This window comes from Lissotriton helveticus, chromosome 5_1 (assembly GCF_964261635.1).
Source record: "Lissotriton helveticus chromosome 5_1, aLisHel1.1, whole genome shotgun sequence".
Classification (NCBI taxonomy): Eukaryota; Metazoa; Chordata; class Amphibia; order Caudata; family Salamandridae; genus Lissotriton; species Lissotriton helveticus.
In genome coordinates, this window is record NC_136065.1 from 739524599 (window position 1) to 739550704 (window position 26106).

At 45.0% G+C, this 26106-nt stretch overlaps 1 protein-coding gene across 3 annotated transcripts in view; it reads right to left on the reverse strand.

Moving 5' to 3' along the window:
• Positions 1-26106, reverse strand: part of LOC144754887 (hexokinase-1) — a 1510469-nt gene that overhangs the window by 223508 nt on the left and 1260855 nt on the right. For all 3 annotated transcript variants that reach the window (XM_078643208.1, XM_078643209.1, XM_078643210.1), the window contains one exon: positions 11832-11931. In XM_078643208.1, coding sequence (XP_078499334.1) covers positions 11832-11931 — 100 coding nt within the window. The remainder of the gene's footprint in view (positions 1-11831; positions 11932-26106) is intronic.

Here is a 26106-nt window from a genome sequence, read left to right on the forward strand (position 1 = left end):
TAATGGAACTTCTCACCCTTTATAAAATGATGATACTGCCTTGTTTTCTCTACATTTTTCAAAAGTGGCCACTCCTCATACCGCAGAGGTGGTTCCAAACCCAGGATAGGATTGCAGCCTAGTTCTTGTGGCATGGATCCATGACCCGCATTGCATTTGCTTATTTCCAATGGGGTCCCTACGATGACGGACTGGTGATGGCCTGTATCATCTAGCTTCACATCTCCAGGTTCTCCATCACTGGCTTATCGGGATATGGTCAGTCCCCTCATATCGTCTAGAGCTCAGCATTATGGGATTCCTCCACCTTTTATCCATGCTGTATAGTTCCCCCATCTCTCACTGCACACCCTCAGTGACTAAACTGGCTTTACAGGCTTGCAGGGCAGCTCTACTCCACACCTGCTGGGATGCCAATCTCATGCAACAGACACCTCTCTGGCATGGTACTTAGTTGGGGGCGGTTGTGTCCTAGTGGGGTTTTGGGCAGCAGGACTTAATTGGAATTCCCCAGCTTGGACATGTCTGGTCAGAGGGGCCCCTGAGATCATATCAAGAACTTCAAACTACGTACACATTGTCTCACACACACTTTTATAAATATCTTCAACTGAGACATGCACTTCAGCTGTGGTAAATATTTTAGTAATTTACCTTGAACATAATTTCTATAGCAATAAAGTCAAGTATGAAGAGCAGAGTCCGTGGTGGTTCGAATTCAGGGTCTTTATTCAGTAACTCGAGTTAAGGGAGAGCTCCGTCACCTGAGGAGGATCGGAAGAATCTCTAACTTTATTATCTGAACACACAGTATTTATAGAAAGAAAAAGAGGAAGGAGCTTCCCTTCAATGCATGCCCGGATCATACGTTAACATAAAACAGAAGTCATGTAGGCCCGGACCATATGTTGCAATAGAATAGAAGTCATGACCAAAAAAGGAGGCAGCGTCATAAAGGAGTGAAGACATGGTAGGGGAGATAAGGCTGAGTCATGATTTAGAATGAGGAAGCACAAGAGAGGCGAAGGTGTGGAGAAATAACACTAGGCTGGTTCCTTAGATAAGGGAGAGGTGGTCGTGACAGGGTGTCTGTTTGTCGTGTTTCAGCATTCGGGGGCTCTTCTTCTCGGAATTGGTTGTCGTGGTTTAACAGAATGGGGCCCATTTCTCGGAATTGGCCTGATTATAGGGAAATGGTTACAGATGGGGGGGGGGTCTTGTTCTCGGCATCGGCTTAACCACAGTAATGCACGGTTTGAGTGGGACAGTTGGTTCTCGAAATTGCCTTGACCATAAGGATGAGCGTTTGACTTTTTGGGGAAGGAGAGCGCGTGTGTGACTACATGAAGCGCATGATCAGCGCGTGATCGGTTCGTGCTCGTGTTCTCGGGTGTTCGTGTTCTCGTGTGCTCGTGTGTTGGCATGATGGGCTTGGGGACGTGACGGAAGAGGGTGTATGATGGGACATAACTGTACGATAAATAATCATTTTCCACATTCCCTCCTTGTCCCATAATATACCCTTCTAAAATTCTTCGCCTTCTTCTAATCCACCTCTATACTCATTAGGTCGTTTACTTGTTCCTGTAACATGATTCTTTCCCTTTCTTTCTTTCTGGACTGGGTTTTGGGAATGCAGGTAGTGATACAGAAATTACAGAGTGCTGGACCGCACTGAATACAGAGGCAGCAAGTGAAGAGAGTAGCTAGAGCAAGACCTAGGACTGTAAGCACCTTCCATCCCCATGAGGACAGGAGGCTCCAGAGCCAACCTGTCAGGGACCAGGCACCAGTGTCTGCATCTAGTTTTCTGGAAAGTATATGAAGGCGGGAAATAGCGGCATACACCGAGGGTGCATTATCTGGGATAAATATACAGCAGCTGGACCCGATCAGTTCACATACACCACCACGGTCAGCCAATATGATGTCTAGGACCATACGGTTTTGTAACGTCATGAGTCTGTCGGCAGCCATCTCAGCGGTGATGTTACTTAATGCACCGGCTGTTTCGTTTATGGCTCCCTGGACTACACGAGTCAGTTGTCTTATTTGGCGGCTGTTTATCATAGGCCCCCAAAATGGGATGATTCCTTTAAAAAAATCGCCAGCCTCTTGGCCCGCTGTATCTTCAGCATCTATGGCCCCCCTTCGCCGTCTATTAAGTACGGTCGGAGGGTCACTGAGATGATAATCTGCTGGGACGGTGTAGGTAGGGGGAAGGAGGAATGCAATGTAGCATTTTCCCGACCAGCCTTGAGGTAGCCAAGTGCGCACGTGAGGTCCACAGATAAAGTAGGTGTTAGGGGCAGTGGCCATCGTTGGGAAATTTGGATCAGGTAGAGTGTAGGTCCTGTTACATTCACTATCTCCCATTTTCTGACCCTTGCCCTTTCCTCTTACGCAGAATAGGCCCGGGTGGGGCACGGCCCATCCTCCCTGGTCTGTCTGTCTTTTCTGGACTGAAAATGTCTCCCTAAAGGAGGTGGTGTCATTAAAGAGGGAATAACTGGTGTTTTCGCTAATGTCTGCTCGTCCCCATGTTGCTGTGAGAGTTACCATCCTTGCGACGGCTCGTACTGTTTTTGCTTTTATCTCATTCCAAGTACTAGTGTTTTTGATCGGGGTCTCAGGAATGTTCCTAACAGAGGCGGAAAATATCATAGAGAGTGCATAGGTAGATCCAGCATAGCCAAAAGGGAGAGGAATAAAAGGCATTCCTCCGTGCACAGAATGTGGCATTAAACCACAGACCCAACAATTTGTTTTGTTAATCACCAACTGATGTTGGTGGAGTGTGGAGATGAATGTGTTATTGAAGAACTCTTTTCTTCTGTTCATGAGATGTGGAGGAAGATCTACGTGTGAATGCATAGCAGTATTGTTCAAGGGCGCGGGGGAAGACGGTGGGAAAGCTAGATGAAGGAACCAACCTAGACAAGCCATGATGCAGAAAATAAGAATCATGATAGAAAGGAAAAGGGGAACTTTGTCATGTAACAGTTTCGCACAATGAGTCTTTATCTTCATAATTTTGGCTGCTTAGTCCTTGAGAGGAAAAAAATGCACCAGTAACCGGACTCTTCCCAGCAACCGCTTCACCAAGCGTCCGTCTTGGGCTTAAATAGCCACTGGCAGGCCGGATTCAGATGCAAATGTCTCAAGTCTGTTTGGGGTAGGATCGCAGCCGCGATTTGTACTCTTCTTGGGGTAAAAGTTCTGGAAGGGGTGAAATAAAGTCTGTCGTTTCAGTGTCTTTAAAATCTGGTTTTTCAATGTCTCTGGTCTCAGGATTAGCAACAGTGTCCGGAGTTGGTCCGTAGAAGGGCTTGCAGTGCGACACGTGCAACCATCCTTTTCGTCCCTCGACCTTGATGGCGGTCCTTGTCGTCAGCAGCACCAGCTTGGGGGACGTCCACCTTTTCTCCAGGGGGCTGGTTCGATCAAAGTTTCTGATGAGCACCCATTGAAGTGGAGAAGTGTGGCTCACTGGTTAGAGGAGGCAGACCTGGAAGCAGAGGTCAGCCCTGGACCAGGGTTCAATTCCCGGCTCGGCGGGGTCTTGAGTCCTAAAATGTCCATGGACTCGACAATTCTCGCTCCGGTGCCTACTCGATTCACGGGTTCACACTCTGCGACTCTGGGCAATAGCTTGCTTAATCTCCACAACGGCCCCTCGCGGCGGGATGCCTGGCTTTCACCTTGCGGATACCCTGCCGGGGTTATCTCACAGGGGAATACCAGGACGGGTTCCCTAAGCAAGCGCTTAGAAACCGCTTGGTGATTTGCGCTATATAAATTCCTGTACATTTACATTTGACCAGGTTGAAGGGGGTGCTCATCGGGCGCGGTCTTGTCTGGAAAGGCTGCAGCCACCTGTGAACGGCAAGAGCGTAGTGCAGACATCAAAGAAGCCAAGTAATCTGTCAGTACATTTGCATCAATATCAATCAACCTTTTAGGAGATGGGACACCCCAGATATTCGGGGGCCTCCCAAATGTAATTTCATAGGGGGACAGACCCGTCCGGGAATGTGCCACCATTCTCATATAGAAGAGGGCAACCGGAAGAGCTGTAACCCAGTCTATTTGCTTGTCAGCGCATATTTTTGCTAATTTTGTTTTTAATGTCTGGTTGTGTCGCTCAACTAAGCCTGCTGCTTGGGGATGCCTAACACAGTGGAACTTCCAGGTGTATCCTAGCAGTAAGGAGACAGCTTCCATCAATTTTGAGGAGAATGGTTGTCCGTTGTCAGAGTAAACGACTCTTGGCAACCCGTAGCGAGGGAAGAATTCCCTCACCAATTGCTTGGCAGTCATCTGGGCACCATAGTCTGGGACGGGGTATGCTTCAGTCCATCGAGTTAAGGTACAGACTACTACGAGGACATACTTATATCCCCGACATCTCTCCATCTGTATGTAGTCCATTTGTAGGACTTCAAAGGGGTGATCTGGAGGATGGAACCCTCCTTGTTCAACGGATACACTTTTCCCGGGATTGAACTGACAGCAAATCATACAGGTTCGTACTTTTTGTTTGGCTGCTGCACGCAGATGCTTGTTGTGCCATATCAGATTCAGACTGTCTAACATTCCTTTCTCTCCTAGATGTGCGGGACCATGAGCAGTTTCTATCATTATGGGAACCATTAGGTCAGGGAGAAACCATTTGGACTTGTCCTGTGTTACCCAACCTTGATCTGTGTGTGAACCTCCCTCCTCTTCCCATTTTCTCTTTTCGGTTTCTGTGGCTTGATTTTGGATGTCTACTACATCCTTGGTCGGATCGATAACCGGACAGATAGTACTAATGGTGGTTTCGGTGTTTAGTGATTTTGTCTGAGCAGCATGTTTAGCTGTGGCGTCGGCCAGAGCATTACCTCTGGTGATAGAGTCTACAACTTTGGTGTGTGCTTTACATTTCAGTATGGCTATTTCTGTGGGTTTGTGTATGGACTCTAGTAGCTGGAGGATAAGGTCTCCATGTTGGATCTTGGTTCCATGAGAGGTCAGGAAACCTCTCTCTTTCCAAAGGATGCCGAAATTATGAACTACCCCGAATGCGTATTGTGAATCGGTGTAGATGTTGACTCGTTTTCCTTTGGACCATTCACATGCTTGAGTGAGAGCTATTAGTTCTGCTGCTTGTGCAGAATGTACAGGTATTCTGGCTGCTAGAAGGACGGTGTTTTCTGTAGTGACAGCATAGGCTGCTGAGAGTTCGCCTGATTGGAGGCGCATACAGGAACAGTCTACAAACAGTATGTGTTCTGGTGTATTTAGAGGGACATCTGTAAGATCAGACCGGGGTTTTGTAACTAGTTCGACTACCTCTAAGCAGTCATGAATTTGGTTGTCAACTTTGACAGTAGGTAGTAGTGTAGCTGGGTTGAGGATATTGCACCTTTTGATGATAATATGGGGTTGGAACAGAGTGACTTCATAACCTGTGAGGCGAGCTATGGTTAAATGTTGTGTCTGTGTCCTATTCAAAAGCAATTCTACTGCATGTGGAACTTGTACTTCAAGGGAGTGTCCTAGTACTATGGAGTCACTTTGTCGTATTGCTAGAGCTGTAGCTGCAACAGATTTCAAGCAGGCCGGCAAACCTTGTGCAACAGGGTCAAGAGTGCTAGAAAAATAAGCACAGGGACGGTGTTTGTTAGCTTGTGTTTGTGTGAGTACTGACAAGGCTGTACCTTCCCGTTCTGTGACAAAGAGGACAAAAAGTTTGGCATAATCAGGTGTAGCTAGAACCGGTGCAGAGCATAATGCTTGTTTGAGGGTGTCAAAAGCAAAAGTGTGCTCAGGTGTCCATGGAAATGGGGAAGAGGTTGTGGTCGTTAGCTGTATCAGGGGCTTGGCCAAGTATGCAAACTGGGGAATCCACTGTCTACAGTAGGATGTGAGACCAATAAAAGCACGGACTTCTTTCTGTGTCTTGGGGACAGGAATGTTAAAAATGAGTTGAATTCTTTCAGGTGTGAGTGCCCTACCCTCCTTTGACAGCAGGTGTCCTAAGTAGGCCACCTGCTGTAAACATAACTGTAATTTTGAGGGTGACACCTTGTGGCCACGTTGTGCAAGGAACATTAGGACAATTCGTGAAGCTTGTTCACATTCTGGTTCGGAGTGTGCGGTGATCAGTAGATCGTCGACATATTGTAGCAATGTCGTGTTGGCGGGCAGAATAATGTCATCTAGCTGTCTTTTGAGTGCCTGACTGTAGATACTGGGCCTTTCTGTATATCCTTGGGGAGCTCTTGTGAAACAGAAACTACGACCTTGTAGGGAAAATCCGAATAGGTACTGACTGTCTTGGTGGATGGGTACACTGAAGAAAGCATTCTTTAGGTCGATTACAGTAAAATGTGTAGCCTTGGGATCTATGGCTGTTAACAGAGTACTGATATCTGAGACCACAGGGTATTGTGGTACTACACATTTATTGAGTTCACGTAAGTCAACCACGAGTCTGTAGACTGGTGGCGCACCATCATCAGTTTTCTTTCTAACTGGCAGGACTGGCGAGTTACATGTGTTGGAAGGTACTTCTCTGACTACTCCTTTTTGTATCAGGTCATCGATAATCTGAATAAGGGCTTGTTCTGCATCTGGAGGTAATTTGTATTGACGGATGCGAGGTAGAACAACGCCTTCCTTCAGTGTCACTAGGTGTGGTGTAATATCCATGAATCCTACATCTGTGGGGTCAGTAGCCCATAGTGTAACAGGAATGTCTCTTAGTCTGACATCTAGTTCTCGTGTGGTGAAATGACCTTTAAAATCTCGGAGGAATAGTCGGACTCCTTCTGGGGAACGACATATTATAGCACCTAGTTCTTTTAGTGTCTGGATGCCAAGGAGATTTTCGGGACAGGCCTTTGTAAATACTAAATCGGTGGAAGTTGTAAGAGGACCAACTTTAAGTGAAATTGGTTCAGAAACTTTGTTGATGACAGGTGTACCAGAAAAACCCAAGGAAATACTATTTGAGCCAGAGAGGGGTACCTTGGGAACTTCGTTGTGCTGCACGGTCGTCCTACTAGCCCCGGTGTCAATCAGAAATTTTGCTTCCTTACCTAGGAGTTTAGCATGTACATAGGGACCCTCTTGGTCAACCGGGACCGGTATTAGTGGACGATTATCGTGTTCCTCCCAGCTGTTTCATGAGATCGTGGGGAATTCAGGATAGGATGACACAGGGTACTGATAGAGTTGGGTGGCAGGTTTAGCATCAGTTGGAGGAGCAGAAGAACGAGGGGGGTAGTTGCGAGGTTGTGTCTTCCCAGTGGCAATATTATGTTGTAATACTGGACAGTCACGTACGAAATGTCCTGGCTTTTTACAGTAATTACAAGTAACTTTTTCTTGTGATACTTGGGGTTGTTTAGGGGTCTGTTGGATCGTATTAGTTTGTGCTACTAATACCTTCATTTTAGTATCTTTGGTTCTCTTCTTTTCTTGTTCTTGTTCATCCCTAATTCTATTTTGGTGATATTGGAGCATCTGAAGTGCTTGTGAGGGGGAGCTTGCTTGCCACGTACTTTCTACCTTAAGGACTCTATTTTTGATCGTGGGCAAGGCATTTTCTACGAGTTTGGAAACAAATAATCGACTATAGGCATCTCCACCGGAGGAGAGGCCGCTGTTGATGAGGAAGCATTTCTCTAACCTGGTATAATAGTCCCCTATATCCTCATCTGGTTTCTGTTTACATGCAGAGATAGCGTCCCAATCTTCTTTCTTAGTGGTCAGCAACTGAGACAGTATTTTAGGGAGACAGCGAGGGAGTTCCTGAACTAGAGGTCCCAGACCTTGTCCGGGATTACGAGTGGCATCTTCTTTTTCTAAGTCTGCCCATGTTACCTTTTTCCCTTCAATCTCCCAATCTTTTCCTTTTAGCTTGTCGTACGCTCCTTGAGGTAACAGGACTTTAAGGAGAATATTGAGGTCTTTATAAGTGAAGGAACCCATTTGAAGAATGTCCTTGAGTTCCCTATGGAAACCCGAAGGGTCTTTTACGTGGGAAGGGACCATTTTCTTCATTTCGAGTATTTCGAGTTTCGTCAAAGGAGTGTACACAAATGTTTGTTGCAACTTTCCATCGGAATCTGCAACGGGGTGTACTTCTCGGAGGGGGAACTGTCCTTGGTCATTGGGATGGGGATTTGTATCATAACTGTCTGTAAAACATTGGATATACCGTTCTCGTAATTCAAGGAAGATATTAAGAAATTCTTGTCCCCTAGCCACCCACCTCCCTTCTAAACAGTCTCGTACGAGAGGATGTAACCTTTTTGGTGGGCAACCAGTGTCTTCGTGCATTGTAATGAGGTGTTGAACCATATAGATGCTGGCTAGTCTTTGAGATGCTAGAGGGATCGATAAAAACATTTGAGCAACTATATCAGAGCCATATATGGAGTACTGGGATACCCAATGGGTGCTTGATCTAGCGAGTTCTTTTTCTTGTGTGGTGAGTGGAGGCTCGTCGTCCATCCAATCATCTAGAGCTTCTTGCGTTCGTTGGAACAACCTATCTGTGGGGGCTGACAATTTCTTAGTTCTAAGTTTGATTTGTCCGTTATTCTGAGAACGAGAGATACGGGGACGTACTGCACCCTGAAAAACAGTTCCTTCGTCCCTATCCTCGTTCGTACTCTCATTCTCAGTTCCCTGGGTAGGGGCATCTTTGCGATGGGAATCGGAAACCTTGCTTATGAAGAGTGGAATAAAAAGATCTATTTCTTTTATTTTATTGTAACTCCCTGCGACTACTGCTTGGTCTAGTTGTAGTAAATCATCAGGAACTCTTTTTCCTGCACTAGCTATCATTCTAATAAAACAAGTGATCATGAATCGTGAGAGGCATTTTCTATGTGCTATGGGTCTATTTTTTATAGCTTCCTGTAGAGTTTCTAAATTTTCTCCTGTTCGAAGTGCTTCTTAATTTTGTTTAGACAATTTGTGACATTCGGTACTTCTCGTATACCTTCTAAGGCTTCTCGTAAGCGGAGGGAAATATCTGCTTGTGTACCTTCCCCTGGGATTGGGTCATAGTCACATTCGAGCATAGGTGGTACACCACCTGAAGCGTCAGGGATGGATTCCGTCCGAGTAACTACTCGTCTGGCTGTTACCTGATTCGTATAAGCAGGAGGAGGCTCCATCAAGTAAGTAGTGATAAAGTCGTCGGGTACAGAGGGAACCTTAGGACGTGGAGGTGCCGTAGGGGTACTAGAATCTGAGTTAATCTCGGACCCTGTTTTTGGTGAGAGGACAGGATATATACCGGTTACTGAGGCTGAGACCTCCCTTTTCTTTTGTTCAGAACAAATATCATCATCTTGATCCTGTAACTTTTTCATCTTACTTTCTTCCGACATCCTCTTTGCTTTCTCAACTTTCCCTTGCTCTTTCTGTTCCCTTCGATGTGCTTCCTTTCGCCATATATCAACACTTTCTAACATCGAGGGTCTCGCTTTCTTTTCCCAACATCTTTTCTCAACTGCCATAATACAATTCAAATCCCAGGTGCCACTTTTTGGCCATCTGATCGCAATATCTAATTCTTTGGTGTAACTTTCCCAAAGATCTAAATACAAGATGGCACCAATCCCATACTTTGTGTACATAAAGTAACCAGGAGTATCCTTCGGGGGGACTGGTACAGACTGTTCCAGTAACCCCTTCCGGGTACCCAGTTTACACAGCTTAGAGAACAAAGGCATTGTATCAGATACAAATAAAAACTTTACACTTGAAAAAACTCAATATATTCTGAGTATCAGAATACAAACCTACCGTTTTCTAGAAACCTAGAACCCGTCTTTACCGTGCTCTGAATAACTCAGAACCCGTCTTTACCGTGCTCTGAATAGCTCAGAACCCGTCTTTACCGTGCTCTGATTAGCTCAGAACCCGTCTTTATACACCCCCAGCGGTACTCACCGAGGTGCAGAGAACTTGAAGATCTGGAAGATCTGGACACTTGATTACGCAGCGCTCGTGGACAGGGACTGGTCGGGTTTCAGACGACCTCGGACTCGGCGATCTTCACAGATTTCGGGCTCTGGGTTGAGACTTCCGCTGTCGTCCTCACCGCCTCGTATGGATGGCTAGGCCGTGGCTCGGCTCCTCTTCGACACGAAGGAGTTCATGCAGGAACACCCTGCAGTGTGCACTTGGAAGTCCGTCGATGTCTTGAAGAGACCGGTCTAGGTCCGCATCACCGGCGTGTGGGGAGAAAGGGAAGTCCCTGTTCGGGCGCCAATTTGCTGTGGTAAATATTTTAGTAATTTACCTTGAACATAATTTCTATAGCAATAAAGTCAAGTATGAAGAGCAGAGTCCGTGGTGGTTCGAATTCAGGGTCTTTATTCAGTAACTCGAGTTAAGGGAGAGCTCCGTCACCTGAGGAGGATCGGAAGAATCTCTAACTTTATTATCTGAACACACAGTATTTATAGAAAGAAAAAGAGGAAGGAGCTTCCCTTCAATGCATGCCCGGATCATACGTTAACATAAAACAGAAGTCATGTAGGCCCGGACCATATGTTGCAATAGAATAGAAGTCATGACCAAAAAAGGAGGCAGCGTCATAAAGGAGTGAAGACATGGTAGGGGAGATAAGGCTGAGTCATGATTTAGAATGAGGAAGCACAAGAGAGGCGAAGGTGTGGAGAAATAACACTAGGCTGGTTCCTTAGATAAGGGAGAGGTGGTCGTGACAGGATGTCTGTTTGTCGTGTTTCAGCATTCGGGGGCTCTTCTTCTCGGAATTGGTTGTCGTGGTTTAACAGAATGGGGCCCATTTCTCGGAATTGGCCTGATTATAGGGAAATGGTTACAGATGGGGGGGGTCTTGTTCTCGGCATCGGCTTAACCACAGTAATGCACGGTTTGAGTGGGACAGTTGGTTCTCGAAATTGCCTTGACCATAAGGATGAGCGTTTGACTTTTTGGGGAAGGAGAGCGCGTGTGTGACTACATGAAGCGCATGATCAGCGTGTGATCGGTTCGTGCTCGTGTTCTCGGGTGTTCGTGTTCTCGTGTGTTGGCATGATGGGCTTGGGGACGTGACGGAAGAGGGTGTATGATGGGACATAACTGTACGATAAATAATCATTTTCCACACAGCCCTAACTTTCTCAGACTGCCCCACTCCCCGTATTCAGCCCACTGGAGGCTAAGGTCCTGATGGGTGACTTGGGCACAAGGGAAGGGTCTCCAAAATATATTGAACCTTGATAATTAATACACCAGGTATCTTGGATCACCTCAGGGCCCAATAGGAGGCATGGATAGGTCCTCTTGAAGATGATGACTGGCACGATGCCCTGATGGCGTCAAGGACTATCACAATCTTTTCCAGGCTACACCTAGTCCAAACGTTTTACTTGTACAGGGCCTATCTCTCCCCAGCTTGGCTGTATCGGGCAAGACTACTCCCTGAGCCCTCCTGCCCTCGATGTGGTGACGCTCCTGCCGAATTCTACCATGTGAAATGGTGTGCCCAGGAGGAGAGACCAGTTGACGAAGCCAGGGGTTGCCTGCCTTAAACATCGCAGAGTACGGGGGAAGTAGTTGAGCCAATTAACCTATGGTACTGTTAGAGGACGGGGATGCCACAGTTATTGCTGCTTTGTAATGGTGCAATGCACCGACTGTGTGCAAACGCTTTGAAATTGCATTATGTTAATTTCTTAGCTGAGCAACATGTGTGTAGTTCTTCTTTGAATAAACTCAATAAAATCTGTTTATTAAAAAAACCATGTTAATACAAATAATATAAGTGATGCCACTGTCATGAAACTACATCTTACCAACAATAAGGCCAACTTCACAGTTTGGGTCTTCATATGCGCAAGTCATCATTGTACCAACTGTGTCATTCACCACAGCCACGACATCCAGGTCAAACTCCTAAGAAGGAAAACTACATTCAGTTTAATTCAATAACTCCAGATTTTATTATAATTCAGTTATACTGAAAATGTGAAAGTCCCTCTGTTGTGTACAAAATATTATATTATTCTTAATCTTCTGTTTACAGAAATCTTCTTTGACTGGTGATATATGCGTACATGCAATATCATTAAGAAGACTCAAACTTCTGAGTGGGCGCCCCACAAATTCTACTCACTGCTTCCTTAATTTTCCTTAAATGGGCATACTGGACTTTTTATCTCTTTAGTAATTCAACATGGGGAGGAGATGGCACGTAAGCAGCTCTTTGAAGTACAAGTTCTTCCACTTCTATTCCCCACACAACTCAGCTTCTGATACATTAGTCATGCAGGTGGGGCAGAAAGTTTGAATGCTGACTGGGGAAGGGTGAGTAGGTAAGTTGAATGCAGACCCATGCACCGATCGGGATCTGCCTCACATAAGCTTGAGGTGGTGAAAGTGATCCATTAATCAGCACGGTCACTGGTTACGACCCAGGTGGAAGGGCCCATGGGAAAGAAAAGGGTGGCACAACTGTTACAGGTGAAGGGTCTTTTCTGCCTGCACCAGCAGTGCTGACATAATGACTGTTGGGCGGGGGGGGGGGAGAGGGTTGGGGGGAGGGAGGGAGATCGACACACAGCAAAAGCATGATCTCTCATTTGATTGCCCCAAATATGTCCTTGAGCCCATATTAACCATTGACTGTCTTTGCATCTCTTTATTTTGCTTCTTTATCTGCACTGCTGAATGAAACTATAATTTTATAGAATTCTGTTTCTTTTATTGCGCTTTGGAGACCTGTTCTGGTGCTCCGTGCTGGGGGATAATACATTGGTTTGCTCACTTAACTTTTGCTACCTCCCATGGCTAAGCCTGCCACCACCCCTTTAAGAGTGCGCAACCATCCAATACTGGGGGGATTGCTCTACTTTTTTGCATTTTGTTTTGCTACACAGTTGTTGGGTGCTGTACATTTAATTATCCATCAATATTCTTCAGTGAAAGCCATAATGTTGCAAAAGGCTGTATAAGGTGGTCTAGCTCTCCACGCCGAGAAAAGAGAAATAACTACTTGAACAGTAGCAATAGGCCAGGTAAGATTTTGCTGCCGTTTGGAAGTGGTCTTCAAATCACTTTTTCACCTCCCAGCCCCAATCATGTCTCTTCATAACAGCATGGTGGGAGCGGTCACTTTTGATCCCTACCACAATTTCTAGATACAAATGGAACCAGCACTGACTGGAATACAGTCACCAACTGTTGTGATTTTCAGGGTTTTCCAAGAAATGAGTGAAAGAGCTCTGGAAGGTACAGAAGAAAGTTAAAACTCAGGCAATTACCTTAAAGGAGAGTATAGCATCTGCCTCTATATAACTGGTATAGCCACGGCCACTGCTCTTTACACATGAATTATTTAATTTAAATCTTTCAAAATCTCTTTTTTAAATACCGACAAATGCCTAGCAGAATTCCTTAATTGATCACATTTTACTAAAGGGTTAGAGTATTCATCACAAAAAGAAGTATCTAAGGACTTGGAGGAGCGCAATTTAGACTCCAGCCCTTACTGCCATCAAAGTGCAATATGAATTTATATTTGACATTATATCTACTGTGCACCTTAATATTATTAATGAGTGTGAACATATAGACGCATTAATGAAATGTAACTACTGAGAAACTGTAGTTTTTATAAACGTGTTGCACTAATGTTCAGTTTAACATGAAGATGTATTATTTTGTTGATCGACCAATAGTATGATCGTGAGCAGTTTACAATCTCACATACAAACTTTATCACATAGAACTTTAAAAAAACATTTAATAAAACTATGATTTAAGACCTTGCTTGAAGCTAATGTCAGTTATAAGCTTAAAAAAGTTACTATTTACAATCTATAATGGATGTACAGTATAAAAGACCTTACGTTCAAACAAATCCAAGCACTTATTACAATAAGATTTTCGATCGTTGCCACAGGCATATAATAGGTATCTCGTTATTGCAAAGACAAGCCACTGTGTTGTGTCTGACCGAAATATACGTAGTGCCTCAAGGGGGCGTGAAAAGGTAAGCAGTCGACATGCTGGAATAATTCATGCTCTCCTTATATTTCTGTATGCAGGACACAAGAAGAAAAAGTGCTCTACTGTCTCTGGCGCAGTCAAACAATATGGGCACATCGAGGAGATTGTAGCAGTTGTCAAACTGTTTTTTCATGCATTTAATGGAAGAGTCCCTAGCCTGAATTGAATATATAGTGCTCGATATAGTGCTCGTGCCTGGGGTGGTTCAATTTCGTCCATGTACATATCAAAGTTAAAACAGCTTTTAACATTTAAAAATTGCAGGGTTAGGGGCCACGTGCTACAGTATTGTTAAAAGAGGAGTTTATAAAACCCCAATACCTCTTCTTTAATAGAGGAACCATTTTCTTAGTAATAGAACTAGGGGCCTCCCACATCATATCCATACCCAGCTGATTCAACCATGGCAAATCGCCTTTCTGTTTTTGGAGAGCTAGTAGTTTCCGCCACTGCCTCTTTTAAGGGAATCTCCATGTTGTTAGTCCAAATTCTGGCTCAAAACAGGAATGCATTGAGGACAGCGAAATGTGTGATAGATTTAACACCTAAATCAAGGCGTAGTGGCAATATTGGTGGGTTAATTGGGACATTAAGTATTGCCCTTAAACATTTGTTTTCCACTACCTCTAACTTTTTCGTATTCTCTAAACCCCACAATTTAGCTCCATATAAGGCTGCACCTAGGCCTTTGGCCCTGTGTATCTCAAGTGTGGGGGAAATTGGGCGAAAGGTTGAGCATTTTAACCTCCTTGCAAGTGCGCAGGCAACTTGTTGTAATGGCATCTCACTCTTCTGAATTTGGGGAGTCCATACAAGATTGTTACTGATTCTTACTCCCAAATAATCAAAGACCTTAACCTGCTCTAAACGCTGAGTACCGAGCATCAGTTTCCCCTTAGATAGTTTGTAGGGATTAAAAAACATATATTTTGTTTTAGAGCCATTATTCTAGAGGCACCGATACTTGCAGGGATTATTAAACTTGTTCAGAGTATTTTGAATACCCATCGGGTCTTAGAGATGAGTAGTGTGTCATCTGCGAACAGCAAGGAGGGTAAGGGGCTGCCTGCTAGTCTAGGAGGATCACCCCCAAAATCATAAAGCTCTTTTATTAAATCATTGATGTACAGGGTAAATAGCGTTGGGGCTAGCACACAGCCCTGGTGTACACCTTTAGAGATTGCAATACTATTAGAAAGGCTGCCATCTGACTTCCACCTGATTCTGGCGTAATTATCATTGTGTAAGCGAATCAGTAGCTGAAATAAGTCACTTGGTAGCCTTAATTTCCCCAGTGTGGGCCACAGCTTATTATGATCAATGGAGTCAAACGCTGTTTTGAGGTCAACGAATACAACATATAGATGGCCCTTCCCGATCTTCAATTCCTTCCAGATTAATAATAAAAATCTAAACACTTGGTCTAGGGTACTTGTAGATCACCTGAAGCCTGCCTGCAAGTGGGAAATGATGTTATTCTCCTCCATCCAATTTTGAAGACGTGACAAAATTACTTTGCAGAAGACTTTTTGGGATACATATATAAGACTTATCAGTCTATAGTTTGAGGGGTCCCCTTTCTCTCCTTTTTAAAAAAATGGTAATTATTTCCGCCCCTTTCCAGGTTGGGGGAATATCCCCACCACGTTGAATGGCATTAAAAACCTTGTGAAAAAGAGGGCCCCAAATATTTGGCTCAGCTTTATACAAGTCTCCTGGGAGTTTGTCTAGGCCTGGGCTTTTCCAGCCTGGAGTTGATCAATTGCCACTATAATTTCCTTCAGGGAGAATTCTTCTGCATATTCCAAGGTGTCTTCCCTACGGGTACCACGGTTCCCTCCACCATTAGGGGCCACTCCAGTGTAAAGCTTTTTAAAGTAATCTTCCCAGACCTGTGGCTGTATATAATAGTCATCTTCGCTGGCCTGCTTAGTTGAGCCTTTAGTAAGTAGGTGCCAGAATAGATGACTATCTTTCTGTCTAGAGGCCTCAGCCAGTGTGTGCCAGTTAGCGGCCTCCCAGCACCTTTTAGTTACCGCCTGGGCCCTCTTGTACATTGCACTATTGTTCACGATGTCCTCTCGTACTCCTTGCTTAACTGCCACCATAAGGTTAACCTTTGCTAGTTTACAATCGCCATTGTACCACGGGGCAGTGTTTCGTTTAATGGTATTAAAACTAAGTGATTTACTAAAATGTTGTTTAATGCTATTGGTCAATTTCTTATAGGTAGCTAAAATAATGTCATCCTCCTTTTGGTCTAGGTCACTAAAGACCATAATGGTCTGAGCCACTTCTTTATACATTTTTGGGAGTATCTGCCGATCTGCTATTACCCTGGGCCATTTTATTCTTCTATTGTTGTTCGTAGTTACAATAGGGGCTGTATTTTGAGGGGTTGGTTATCTAAGATTGGAAGACCAATTAACTCCAGAAGGAGCGCATTGTGATCGCTATCATCACGGTCTTGGACAGTCATATCCTTAACATATGACCACATGTCAAGGTCCATCATGATGTAGTCTATCATGCTTTTAATGCTCCCCTTCTTTAAAGTAAACTTTGCAGCCTCTTTGGCCGGTGTCCACCCATTACTGGCTCGCACCCCGTGAGGCAGGATAAGAGACAGTACCTGTTGCATAACTTTAGTGAGTTTTTTAATGGGAGAAGTATGTAACTTTTTAACACCCCTAGCTTGCTCTTCATCCTGTTCTAGCTCATGGACATAATCTACCGGCTCGTATGTCGTATTAAAATTGCCAGCAAGAATAAGGTAGGGCCCTCCACTACAGTTCTCTAGGTAATCTACTCACGTTGTTATGGTTTCCAAGTACTTATGAGGGCTGCTAAACCTATTGTAAATATTAAACACTCTAATTTGGACATCCCTTTTTGGCCATTTCAGGTCAATTCCAAGACTTTCCTGAGAGTCTACCTCAAGTTTTTTTATTTCACAGTTCAATGTGTCTTGATCTAGATTGACAGCCCACCAGCTGGTCGTCCCGCTGTTGATGGCCTAGCCTCGATACTAAATGTGGTAAACCCCACGCTATATACCCGCTCTGTCACCCAGGTTTCCAGGAACAGGCATATATGATTACTATCACCCATCCTACCCCATTCAGGATCGCTTAGCTTAGATTTGATTCCAGTGATATTCCATGAGGCAATCTGGAGTGACTTTTCAGCACCCACGCTTCCCTGTTGCTTATGGCAGAGTTGAAATGTATTGGTGTTTGAGCTACCTCATGAGATTTGCTGGGAGGGAGGGATATTGACTGTTTCATTAGGCACAGTGTTGTCAGTGGTTATAAATCCCTCTACGTGGGTGGTTATGATTACGTGTTGTGCCGGTACACCACTCCCTTCATATAGTCAGTCAGGACTGTCCGAGGCCGTAAGGGCTTCAAATCTATTGCTGACTTTCATAGGAAAATGGATTTTCCTGCTAGATGGGTTCTGGGGTGGGTGGACATTAGGTGGGGAGTGTAGCCTAGTCTCCTTAAGATGCCTACAGAATAAGACAAGTGGCTTTAACTCAATCCTTTGTCCACAACCGTTCCCAGGTCGTTCCCACCAGCTTGAGAGCAACTGCCCAGCTAGATCTGGAGATTTGCAGCTAATCACTATTTAGTCTCCCTCTGCTACCTTCCGTAGTGTGCTAACCCAATTCACTCTACGGGTGAACAAAATATCATGAAAGCATGAACTAGAGAAATCGGTGTTATGAGTTAACCAGTGGCAAACCTTATTCTTTAGTTGAGTAAAAGATTCCTTTTGCTCACCCCTAAGTGTTGGCACATTAGTTAAGATCACCACGTAAGGACAGCAATCTGGGGGAAGGTGGAGAGTCACATCATTACTGTTTTCTTCACCTAAGGGAGCCTCACTCTTTCGTGCATTGGGCTGTCTAGGGCGGAACCATGTCTTTCGTATTCAATGGCAGGCTGGTAATATTGCGCCCTGTGTATCCAACATGTTTATGCTGCCTAGTGTTATCCCTGCAAGAGTCTTCACATGTGTCATGAACATTTTTATGGACAGTGGACATTGCAGGAGGATGTGCTAGATTGGCATGGAAGTTTTCTGCCATAGTGCTAGTTTTCCTACTTTCTGCGCCCCCCAGATGTTCTGCAGACCCAGGACATAAGATGCCGTGATTAAATGTCCCAGCGGATTAGGAGGAAAGTATCTTTCACATTTTCCAAACTAGCCTGTTCTTGAGGGGTAGTGATTTATTTTGTAATATTTTTTCAAAGCCGTCCAGTAGGAGCTTAGTGTCATGCGGAGATAGGTCTGTGATAGGAGATGTTGCAAGAGAGGGATTCGATTTTGAAGGTGACACTGCAGTATCACTATTATAATCACCAATAAGGGCCTGTTTTTTCGCTTGGATCTAGTATTACCCTACTAATACCGGCTCTAAATGCTTTTTTTTCCTCTTCCTTTTAGCTGGGAGACTAGGTGCTGGGGATGCTTGAGGTTGATGCATCTCAGGGCTAGCTAGGTCCTGTACAGAATGATCAGGAACAATGCTCTGGTGAACCGTAGCCCTTGTTTGGGCACCTATAGATACTTCCTGATTCATACATATACTAGGTACAAGCAGCGCTGGACTACAAGTATTTCTTTATCAATAACTTTCGCCGCTCGTGTTAGGAAGCAATCAAGAGTCGAATTCTGGAGGGACCTTGGTGTACTCTCCCTTTCCCCCACCCGTCTTAGTTTCGCCATAGTTCAAATTAACGTATGACCAAAGTAGGGCGAAAGTAAATATAAAAAGACTAGATAGCCCCGCGAGCTTACCTGGTGAAGTTCTTCTCCCCAAAAGTTCCACATTATTCACGTAGTCCAGTTTCAGGGTTTTGGCAGCATTAAGATGGCGGTAAAAAGGACAAAGCCAAGGGAGTAGGCCCAGCCTTATCCAGGCCCAGACGGGCCCGCCCTTGACCCGGGACCGCCCTTGACCCGGGCCCACCCTTGACCCGAGCCCGCCCACGCTCGTCCCCGCGCTGCGGGAGCCCCTGGCCTCCTTTAAGCGCCTCCTGGCGCGAAGTGTCGTTGCGGCGCCTCCCCGGCACAAAGGATTCTGGGGATTGAAGTCCCCTGTCAGGAGTAACAGTAGCGGTGGCAGGAAGAAATGACCAGGTGTTATTTTCTGCTCTCTCGCAGTCTTCTGCCTGCAGAATTCATAGTTTGTGTTCCTCGTTTACTCTCCGAGTCTTGGTTCTGGCTCTGAAGACGCAACGGCCTCATTCTAACTTAGAGCCCTGATAAGATGACTTTAGAACTTATTAATGCTTGAGAGAGAGAATCGGAGTTTCTGTATTTCTGGGACTGTGATTAATTTGTAACTTATCTTATTGAGACTGAGACTGAACCAATTGTGATATTTCAGCTTGCCAGCTTTAATCCTGCACCTCTAATTTTGTTCCTGACATACATGTATTTTGGATTGACTATTAATTGGAAATAAAACTACTTAACTTCAATGATAGATTTCAGGTCTTTATTGTGGGGCCAAATGGGCTTCACAAAGATTGAATTGTTGTATTGTTGCTAACTCCCTTTGTGTCTCAGTCAATTTAAAAAGATCCATCAGATAAGAGATTGTAAATCCCGCTCCTGCGCGCTCTCAGTCTATGCCACATGAACACTGATCTACTGTTGAGAACCTCAAGGCTTTCCCAAATACCTGAATGGTTATTATATCACATCACTAATCTTCTAGTCTGTGTGCCTCCCCATTTACCCCTTTACTTCTCAATTACATTTTGATTCATGGCCCTCTCTGATAATCAATAACTTTTCTGCTATATAATTGTATAATTCCTGTCTTATCTTCCCATGTGTGGTTGAATTAGCAACTAGCTCGTTTCAGTAAATATAAATGTAAATGTAAATTGATACTTGTATAGCGCACTACTCACCCGCAAGGGTCTCAAGGCGCTTGTACGAATGCCGCTGTGGAACCCATCCTGGCTTTCCCTGTGAGGTGTCCACTCCTGGGCACCCCCAAGGTGGAGGCCAGGCATCCTTAGCGTTGTGGGGGCCGTTGTGGAGGCCGTTGTGGAGATTAAGCAAGCTATTGCCCAGAGCTGCAGAGTGGGCCTCCATGATTGGAATCGGCACCGAGGCGAGAATTATCAGGTCCATGGAATTTTTTAGCCCAAGACCCGCCGAGGCGGGGAATTGAACCCTGGTCCCAGGCTAGACCTCTGCATCAGGGTCTGCCTCTCTAACCATTGAGCCACACTTCTCCGCTTCAGTATCTATTGATGGCAATCTACTTATACTCTGACATCTGAAAACAATTCAAACATACATTATATAAAATGAAGCTCATTATATATCCTAATCAACCCATATTACTCCCTCAGAATACGCATTAAACTGTTTTTAAAGCATTTATATATAGACGAGGCTGCAATGTTGGGAACGAGGCAGAAAGCAAGTTCTCATCGGAATGATGGTTTTCTGAGGCATCAACGGGGGCATCAAAGCAGAAGAACATTAACATTTGCAGATGATACAACTGAGATGAACTCACTGCGAAGTTTGTGCTGCATAAATGACCAAGTAGGCATAAAAACAAAGCTATCGCCATTCATACTGCATAGAATGCTGGGAGCCACCAGTGTCTGGGCTTCTCGTGCAAATTTCTGCACTGTACTTGTACACTGACAAAATTCAAGAAAGCCGTGCTCCCTTCAGAAAAGTTGCATGGCAATGCCAGCAACAGGTTCACTACTACTGGTTGAAATAAATAGACTATTCCAGGATCTCTTATGTTGTGAAACACTCTAGGCCATTTCCCAGGCGTTAAGAAAATACATCTGTTACTGCATAACTCCATTCTCCAAAGTGGCTGTCAAGACAGAGGGTACATTGGAGTAGTAGTTATCCACAAGAATACTATCTGCTGTGGAAGAGTTCCCACTGACTAATATCACCTGACTATTATTACTTGTACCAATAGTTATCTCTGGAAGTGTCTGCACATATTGCCTCTAAAGTCAGAATAAATATAATGTATTACTGTTAGACCTGTCAGCCTTTAGGGTGGCCCCCCTCACAACTTTTTGCCTTCCTCCTCCATTTATTCGGATCTTGTTTTTGCTGGCCTTAGGATTCTGAGCACTTTACCACTGCTAACCAGTGCTAAAGTGCATGTGCTCTCTCCTCTAAACATGGTAATGTTTCCTCATATCTAACTGGCATATGGGAGGGAGGAGCTGGGCCCAGCCACACCTACACCTGAATAGGCATGTGCTGCCTCCACACAAAGGGCTGCATACTCCCTGTAGTTAATCTGGAGCCAGGATAGGGAATGCAGGGCAACTGGGCACTTCAGAGGCATGCCCCAAGAAGCTTCTCCCCCCACTTCAAAAGGCACAGCTGTGTATAAAAGAAGGACCTCAGACACCACCACTTCAGTACACTTCTGGACCGGTTGATACTCTGCCAGGAAAAAGGACTGCTGTGCTGCTGATGGACAGCCACTCTGTGGATCCCTCCTTTGCTGTGCTGTCCTGCTGCCTGCTGTCCTCTTGCCTGGGTGAGAAGGTCTTGACCTGCATCTGAACTCAGAACCCTGAGTGACTCCAAGGGCTAGCTGGCTTGCCTCCTGATCTGCAGACTCTGGTACATAACAGGCTTCTAACAACCTTGCACCTGCACCTGGACTCTGCCATCTGTGAAGAAGAGGTTCAAGCCATCCTAAAATCAATCATAAAAGATTTCAAGGCGACAAATTAATCTCCGCAATGCAACCCATTGAGTGACTGTTCAAGAATAACTAATGAACACACGCAGAAAAACTTAATGATCACCGTCGCTGAAGTTCACAGCTTCACATCGAAGACTCCTTCATCACCCACTTTTCAAATGAATCCTATGACAGGAAAATGCAGATTGGTCTCCAAATCAAGTGAAACAACCATAAGCATAAACGAGGCTTGTTTGTCAATCGATGGTTCCCCTTTCAAGCACTGCAAGCAAATCTCAGCACAAAACTTGCTGACCGACTGCAAGGTACACAATTGCCCAAAACCAATAATAATGAACGAAAGCATGATCTTCACCGAAAAAGAAATGTTATACTAGGAGTCCAACCCAGAACCCACAAAAACTTTAACAACCTACATCTTAAGGAGGTTTTATTTCAGTTTTGTCCAAACAGAACCGTTAGAAACTCAGGAAACTAAGTAAAAGTAAAAAAAAGGCCCGGAGACCTAGGTGAGAACACAACAGAAATTCTATCCCGTTTGAGAAAAACCAATTACATTAGCCTTTTCCTTGGTGCCTGCAGGTTTCCTGTTGGAATCAAGAAGTTTTCAACATTTAGGGGCCTATTACGATGGCGGGCGGATGGCCTCCACACCGCGATCGTAATCTTGAAAACCACCGGTCAGATCATTATGGCGGTGGTGACCGGCAGTGTGAAAATCCGTCCGCCGCTTTTCTGCTGGTAGCAATCCGCCCGCTGGCCTGGCGGGCGGAGCTGGACCACTAAAATTGTGCAGGTGTCCAGCTTTTTCCACCGCCCGGATTAGGATGCATGCGAAAGCCAGCGTTTCCGCGGCAGTCTCTATGCTATGGAAAGGCTGGCAGGGATTGTGTTTGGGGGCCTGTTGCGGGCCCTCCTCGTGTTGGGGTGTTGTGGGTGCACTGGGTTTCACTGCACCAAGTGGCAGGCGGGAAACATCATTTACCACGAAGCAAATAACACGCATAACGTTTACCACGCGTCACTCACCACGCAAAGGTCTTTCCCACGCGTAAACCTTCAACGACCGTCTTTACCACGCGAGTGGTATTCCTTCCTGTCGTCGTTCCGCAAGTACGATCTGCGTTGGCTTTGGGGGGCTGGGGGGAGGGGGGATTAAGGGGCTGGGGGGGGACTGGGGGGAGGCTAGGGGGGGTTGGGGGGGTCTCCCCCCCAAAAAAAAAAACCAAGCGGATATTAATAAATAATAAAGAAGAAGAAAATTTCGTAAAAAAAACGCTCTACAATGCCTCAAAACGCTGAAGTAAAAGAGCACGTCATAATAGAAGTCCGTTATCAGTTTTGATAGACGTGTTTTGACGCTTGTTTCCGTGGTCGGTGGAAGAAAGGGCTGATGGTGAAAGACGTACAGGGGTAAGATATGAATCAAAACTTTGTAAATTAGGGTATTAATTAAGCGCATTATGAAAAAAATAAAAATATAATGTAAGGGAATCTGTTTATTATTGTTTAAAACATCGATCTTTTCCTTCGTACTGCATGTAGCCTATCAGTATCATTATGTAAATGGGACGTCAGATGTTTCGTAACGTTATGATTGCGGAGTAAAAACATGCGTTGTCAAATGCTGCGTGCAAAAGACACATGCGAAGTAAAATTCGCGTGGTAAAGGCATGCGTGGAACTTGAAATCGTTGAATAATCATATATTCGTGGCAGGCACAGTGCAGTGCCTGCCACGTAATGCAGTGAAATGCACAACATGCTCGTTTTCGCAACGCAGCGGTGCTGCTGCCAGCACCGCCCGCCACAATGTTAACACTGCGGAATGCGACCGCTGCAGTGGGGGGCCCATCATAATTCAACGGGGGGACCGCTGGAAGCATGGCGGTCGGACCCAATCACCGCCATGCGTGTGGTGGTCACATCATAATACCATGGACGGGACCGTCGCACGCATGGCGGTCGGACCCAATCTGCTACGGTGGCGGCTGGAAAAAGTCTGACTCCCATCCTAATAGGTCCCTTAGTAGGCACAGCAGCAGGGCTTTGAGGCGAAGGTTAATGCTATTCGGTATCATGTTATAGAATTACAATTTGTGTTTAGCGTTTCAGTACTTGGAAGGAGCATGTTTAGGGCATGCCTTCCAAATACCAAATAGCAGTGTCAGGAGTGTGTTATGACTAAATTACGGACATTGATTTTTTACTGAAACCTCCAAAGGTGGCGGTAACCATTCACAATGTGGAAACAAATACCTTTTAAGAGCACGCAGTAGTCCTATGGTCCACTACCTACTCTTAAAAAATGAAACAACAGTTTTCATACATTTTTTTAAACGCATCCTATTTTCCTTTAAGAAAAACACGCTGCATTTAAGAACAAAAAAAAAAAAGATTGCTTTATTGTAAAGCAATTGGAGATATGGTGGTCTGCTGACCCCAGCATTGACCACCATCCCTGTGATGGCTGCAGTTCCTAATGGGTTTCACATTGTGACTTACCTCATTAATATTCACGAGGTAGGTCTCTTTGCGATCCCTTTAGGAATCACTGCCTGAAGTTTGTAAGTCTTCTTACATTTGGAATTGTGATTTCCTATTTGCACTTCAGTAAAAATTGCAATTAGGAAATGGCAATTCCTATTTTTTGTACATACGGCCCTCTGCAGACTTGTGCAGTCTGATCACAGATAGTCCCGTGCGCACTGTCTGCTACAGACAGTCCCGTGTGCACTGTCTGCTATGCACTTGAAGTTTTTCTATCTTGAAACCATTCATTGGACTTGTAAAAAATATTTCATTACACAATCTGTAATATTTGCTCACCGTACATTCTTAGATATAAGACAGCTTATTTTGCGCTTAAAAATTATTTAACAATGCGCCGGAGTTTATTCTTACCCGCCTACTTGGGGTTCGATTACGAGTTTTAGCGGTGCGAGGGGGATGGTAGGACACAGCACCACCGAGACTCGTGACCACCCTCCTGCCACATTACGACTTAAGAGTGGTCTGGCAGGCGGGTGGTGTGGCAGTCCCAAGGTGGTGCCTCTTTAAAAGTCAACACACAACAAGGTTTCTGCATGGTGTCGACTCGAAAGTCCATGCTGTGTAGGAACTGGTGTCCATGCACACAGGGGGGCACATGTTATGCCCCCTGTGTGCATCCACATGCGGTGTGGGACCTGTAGGGCCCGTTTTGTTTATTCTCCACCACGTTGTACAACGAAGAGAAACCACCATGACACCGGCAACAGAGAGGAAACTCGTTATATGCTTGGCGGAACCACGACAGTCCCGCCAAGCATATTGCTGCCATTGACCGCCGTGCTCCCTCCAGGAAGAAAACAAGTTACTTACCTGTAACAGTAGTTCTCCAGTATTGGAAGCTTTCATAAATTCACATGCCTCAATTATTCCCCGTCGTCGAGACGGGAGTCTCCGGTACATAAAAAAGCAATGCTTAGTAGTATAGCAAACCAAAAAGAGGCCTAGACCTATTTCCCTTTTGCAACCCATAACCTTCGTTATGTAAAAGAGACCAAACTTCTCCCTGAACCAAGCAGAGCTTCTCACCCTCTAGAACCCTCTTGAGAGAACCTTTTGCCCCTCAGATTTTCGCGCACTTGTGCCATAAACACCCTTTGTGCTAAATCCGAGGCGAGCCTCTCAGGGGAGGAGGGTGGGTCACATATGAATCTATGAAAGATTCCAATACTGGGAAACTACAGTTACAGTTACTTGTTTTCTTACTCCAGTATTGAAGCTTTCATAGATTCACATGCCTGAATCAGAATAGCGAGCAGTAGTATAAAGCACATTTTTTTTATTTCAATTGCAGATCTAGTATAGTTACTTAAGACATCATATTTCTATACATATTGAACTTAGAATTCTGCATATTAGTATTGCAACCACTCTTACCAAACATAACAATAAAAAATGTGCATTTGTAACCAAGTAATATGGACAGAAGGATGTAAAAGAGGGCTCACCGTTATTGGCTAATGTTTCTGAGCACCGCTTCTCCCACTGCCACATCTCTCTCCGCGGCTGCATCCAAGCAGTAATGCCTGGTGAAGGTGCGCGTATTCCTCCAGGTTGCTGTCCTGCAGATATCCTGAATCTGCACTCCCGCAAACAAAGCAGTGGAGGTGGACACTGCTCTCGTTCATTCAGAGGTTTTCCAGCTGCCTGATGACAATACTCTATCGCACTGGAAATTCATCTGGCAATTCCATATTTTGACAAAGGGAAGCCCTTCTTGGGTGCACTGAAGGCGACAAAAAGTTGTGAAGACTTGCCGAAGGGTCTAGTCTTTTGTAAATA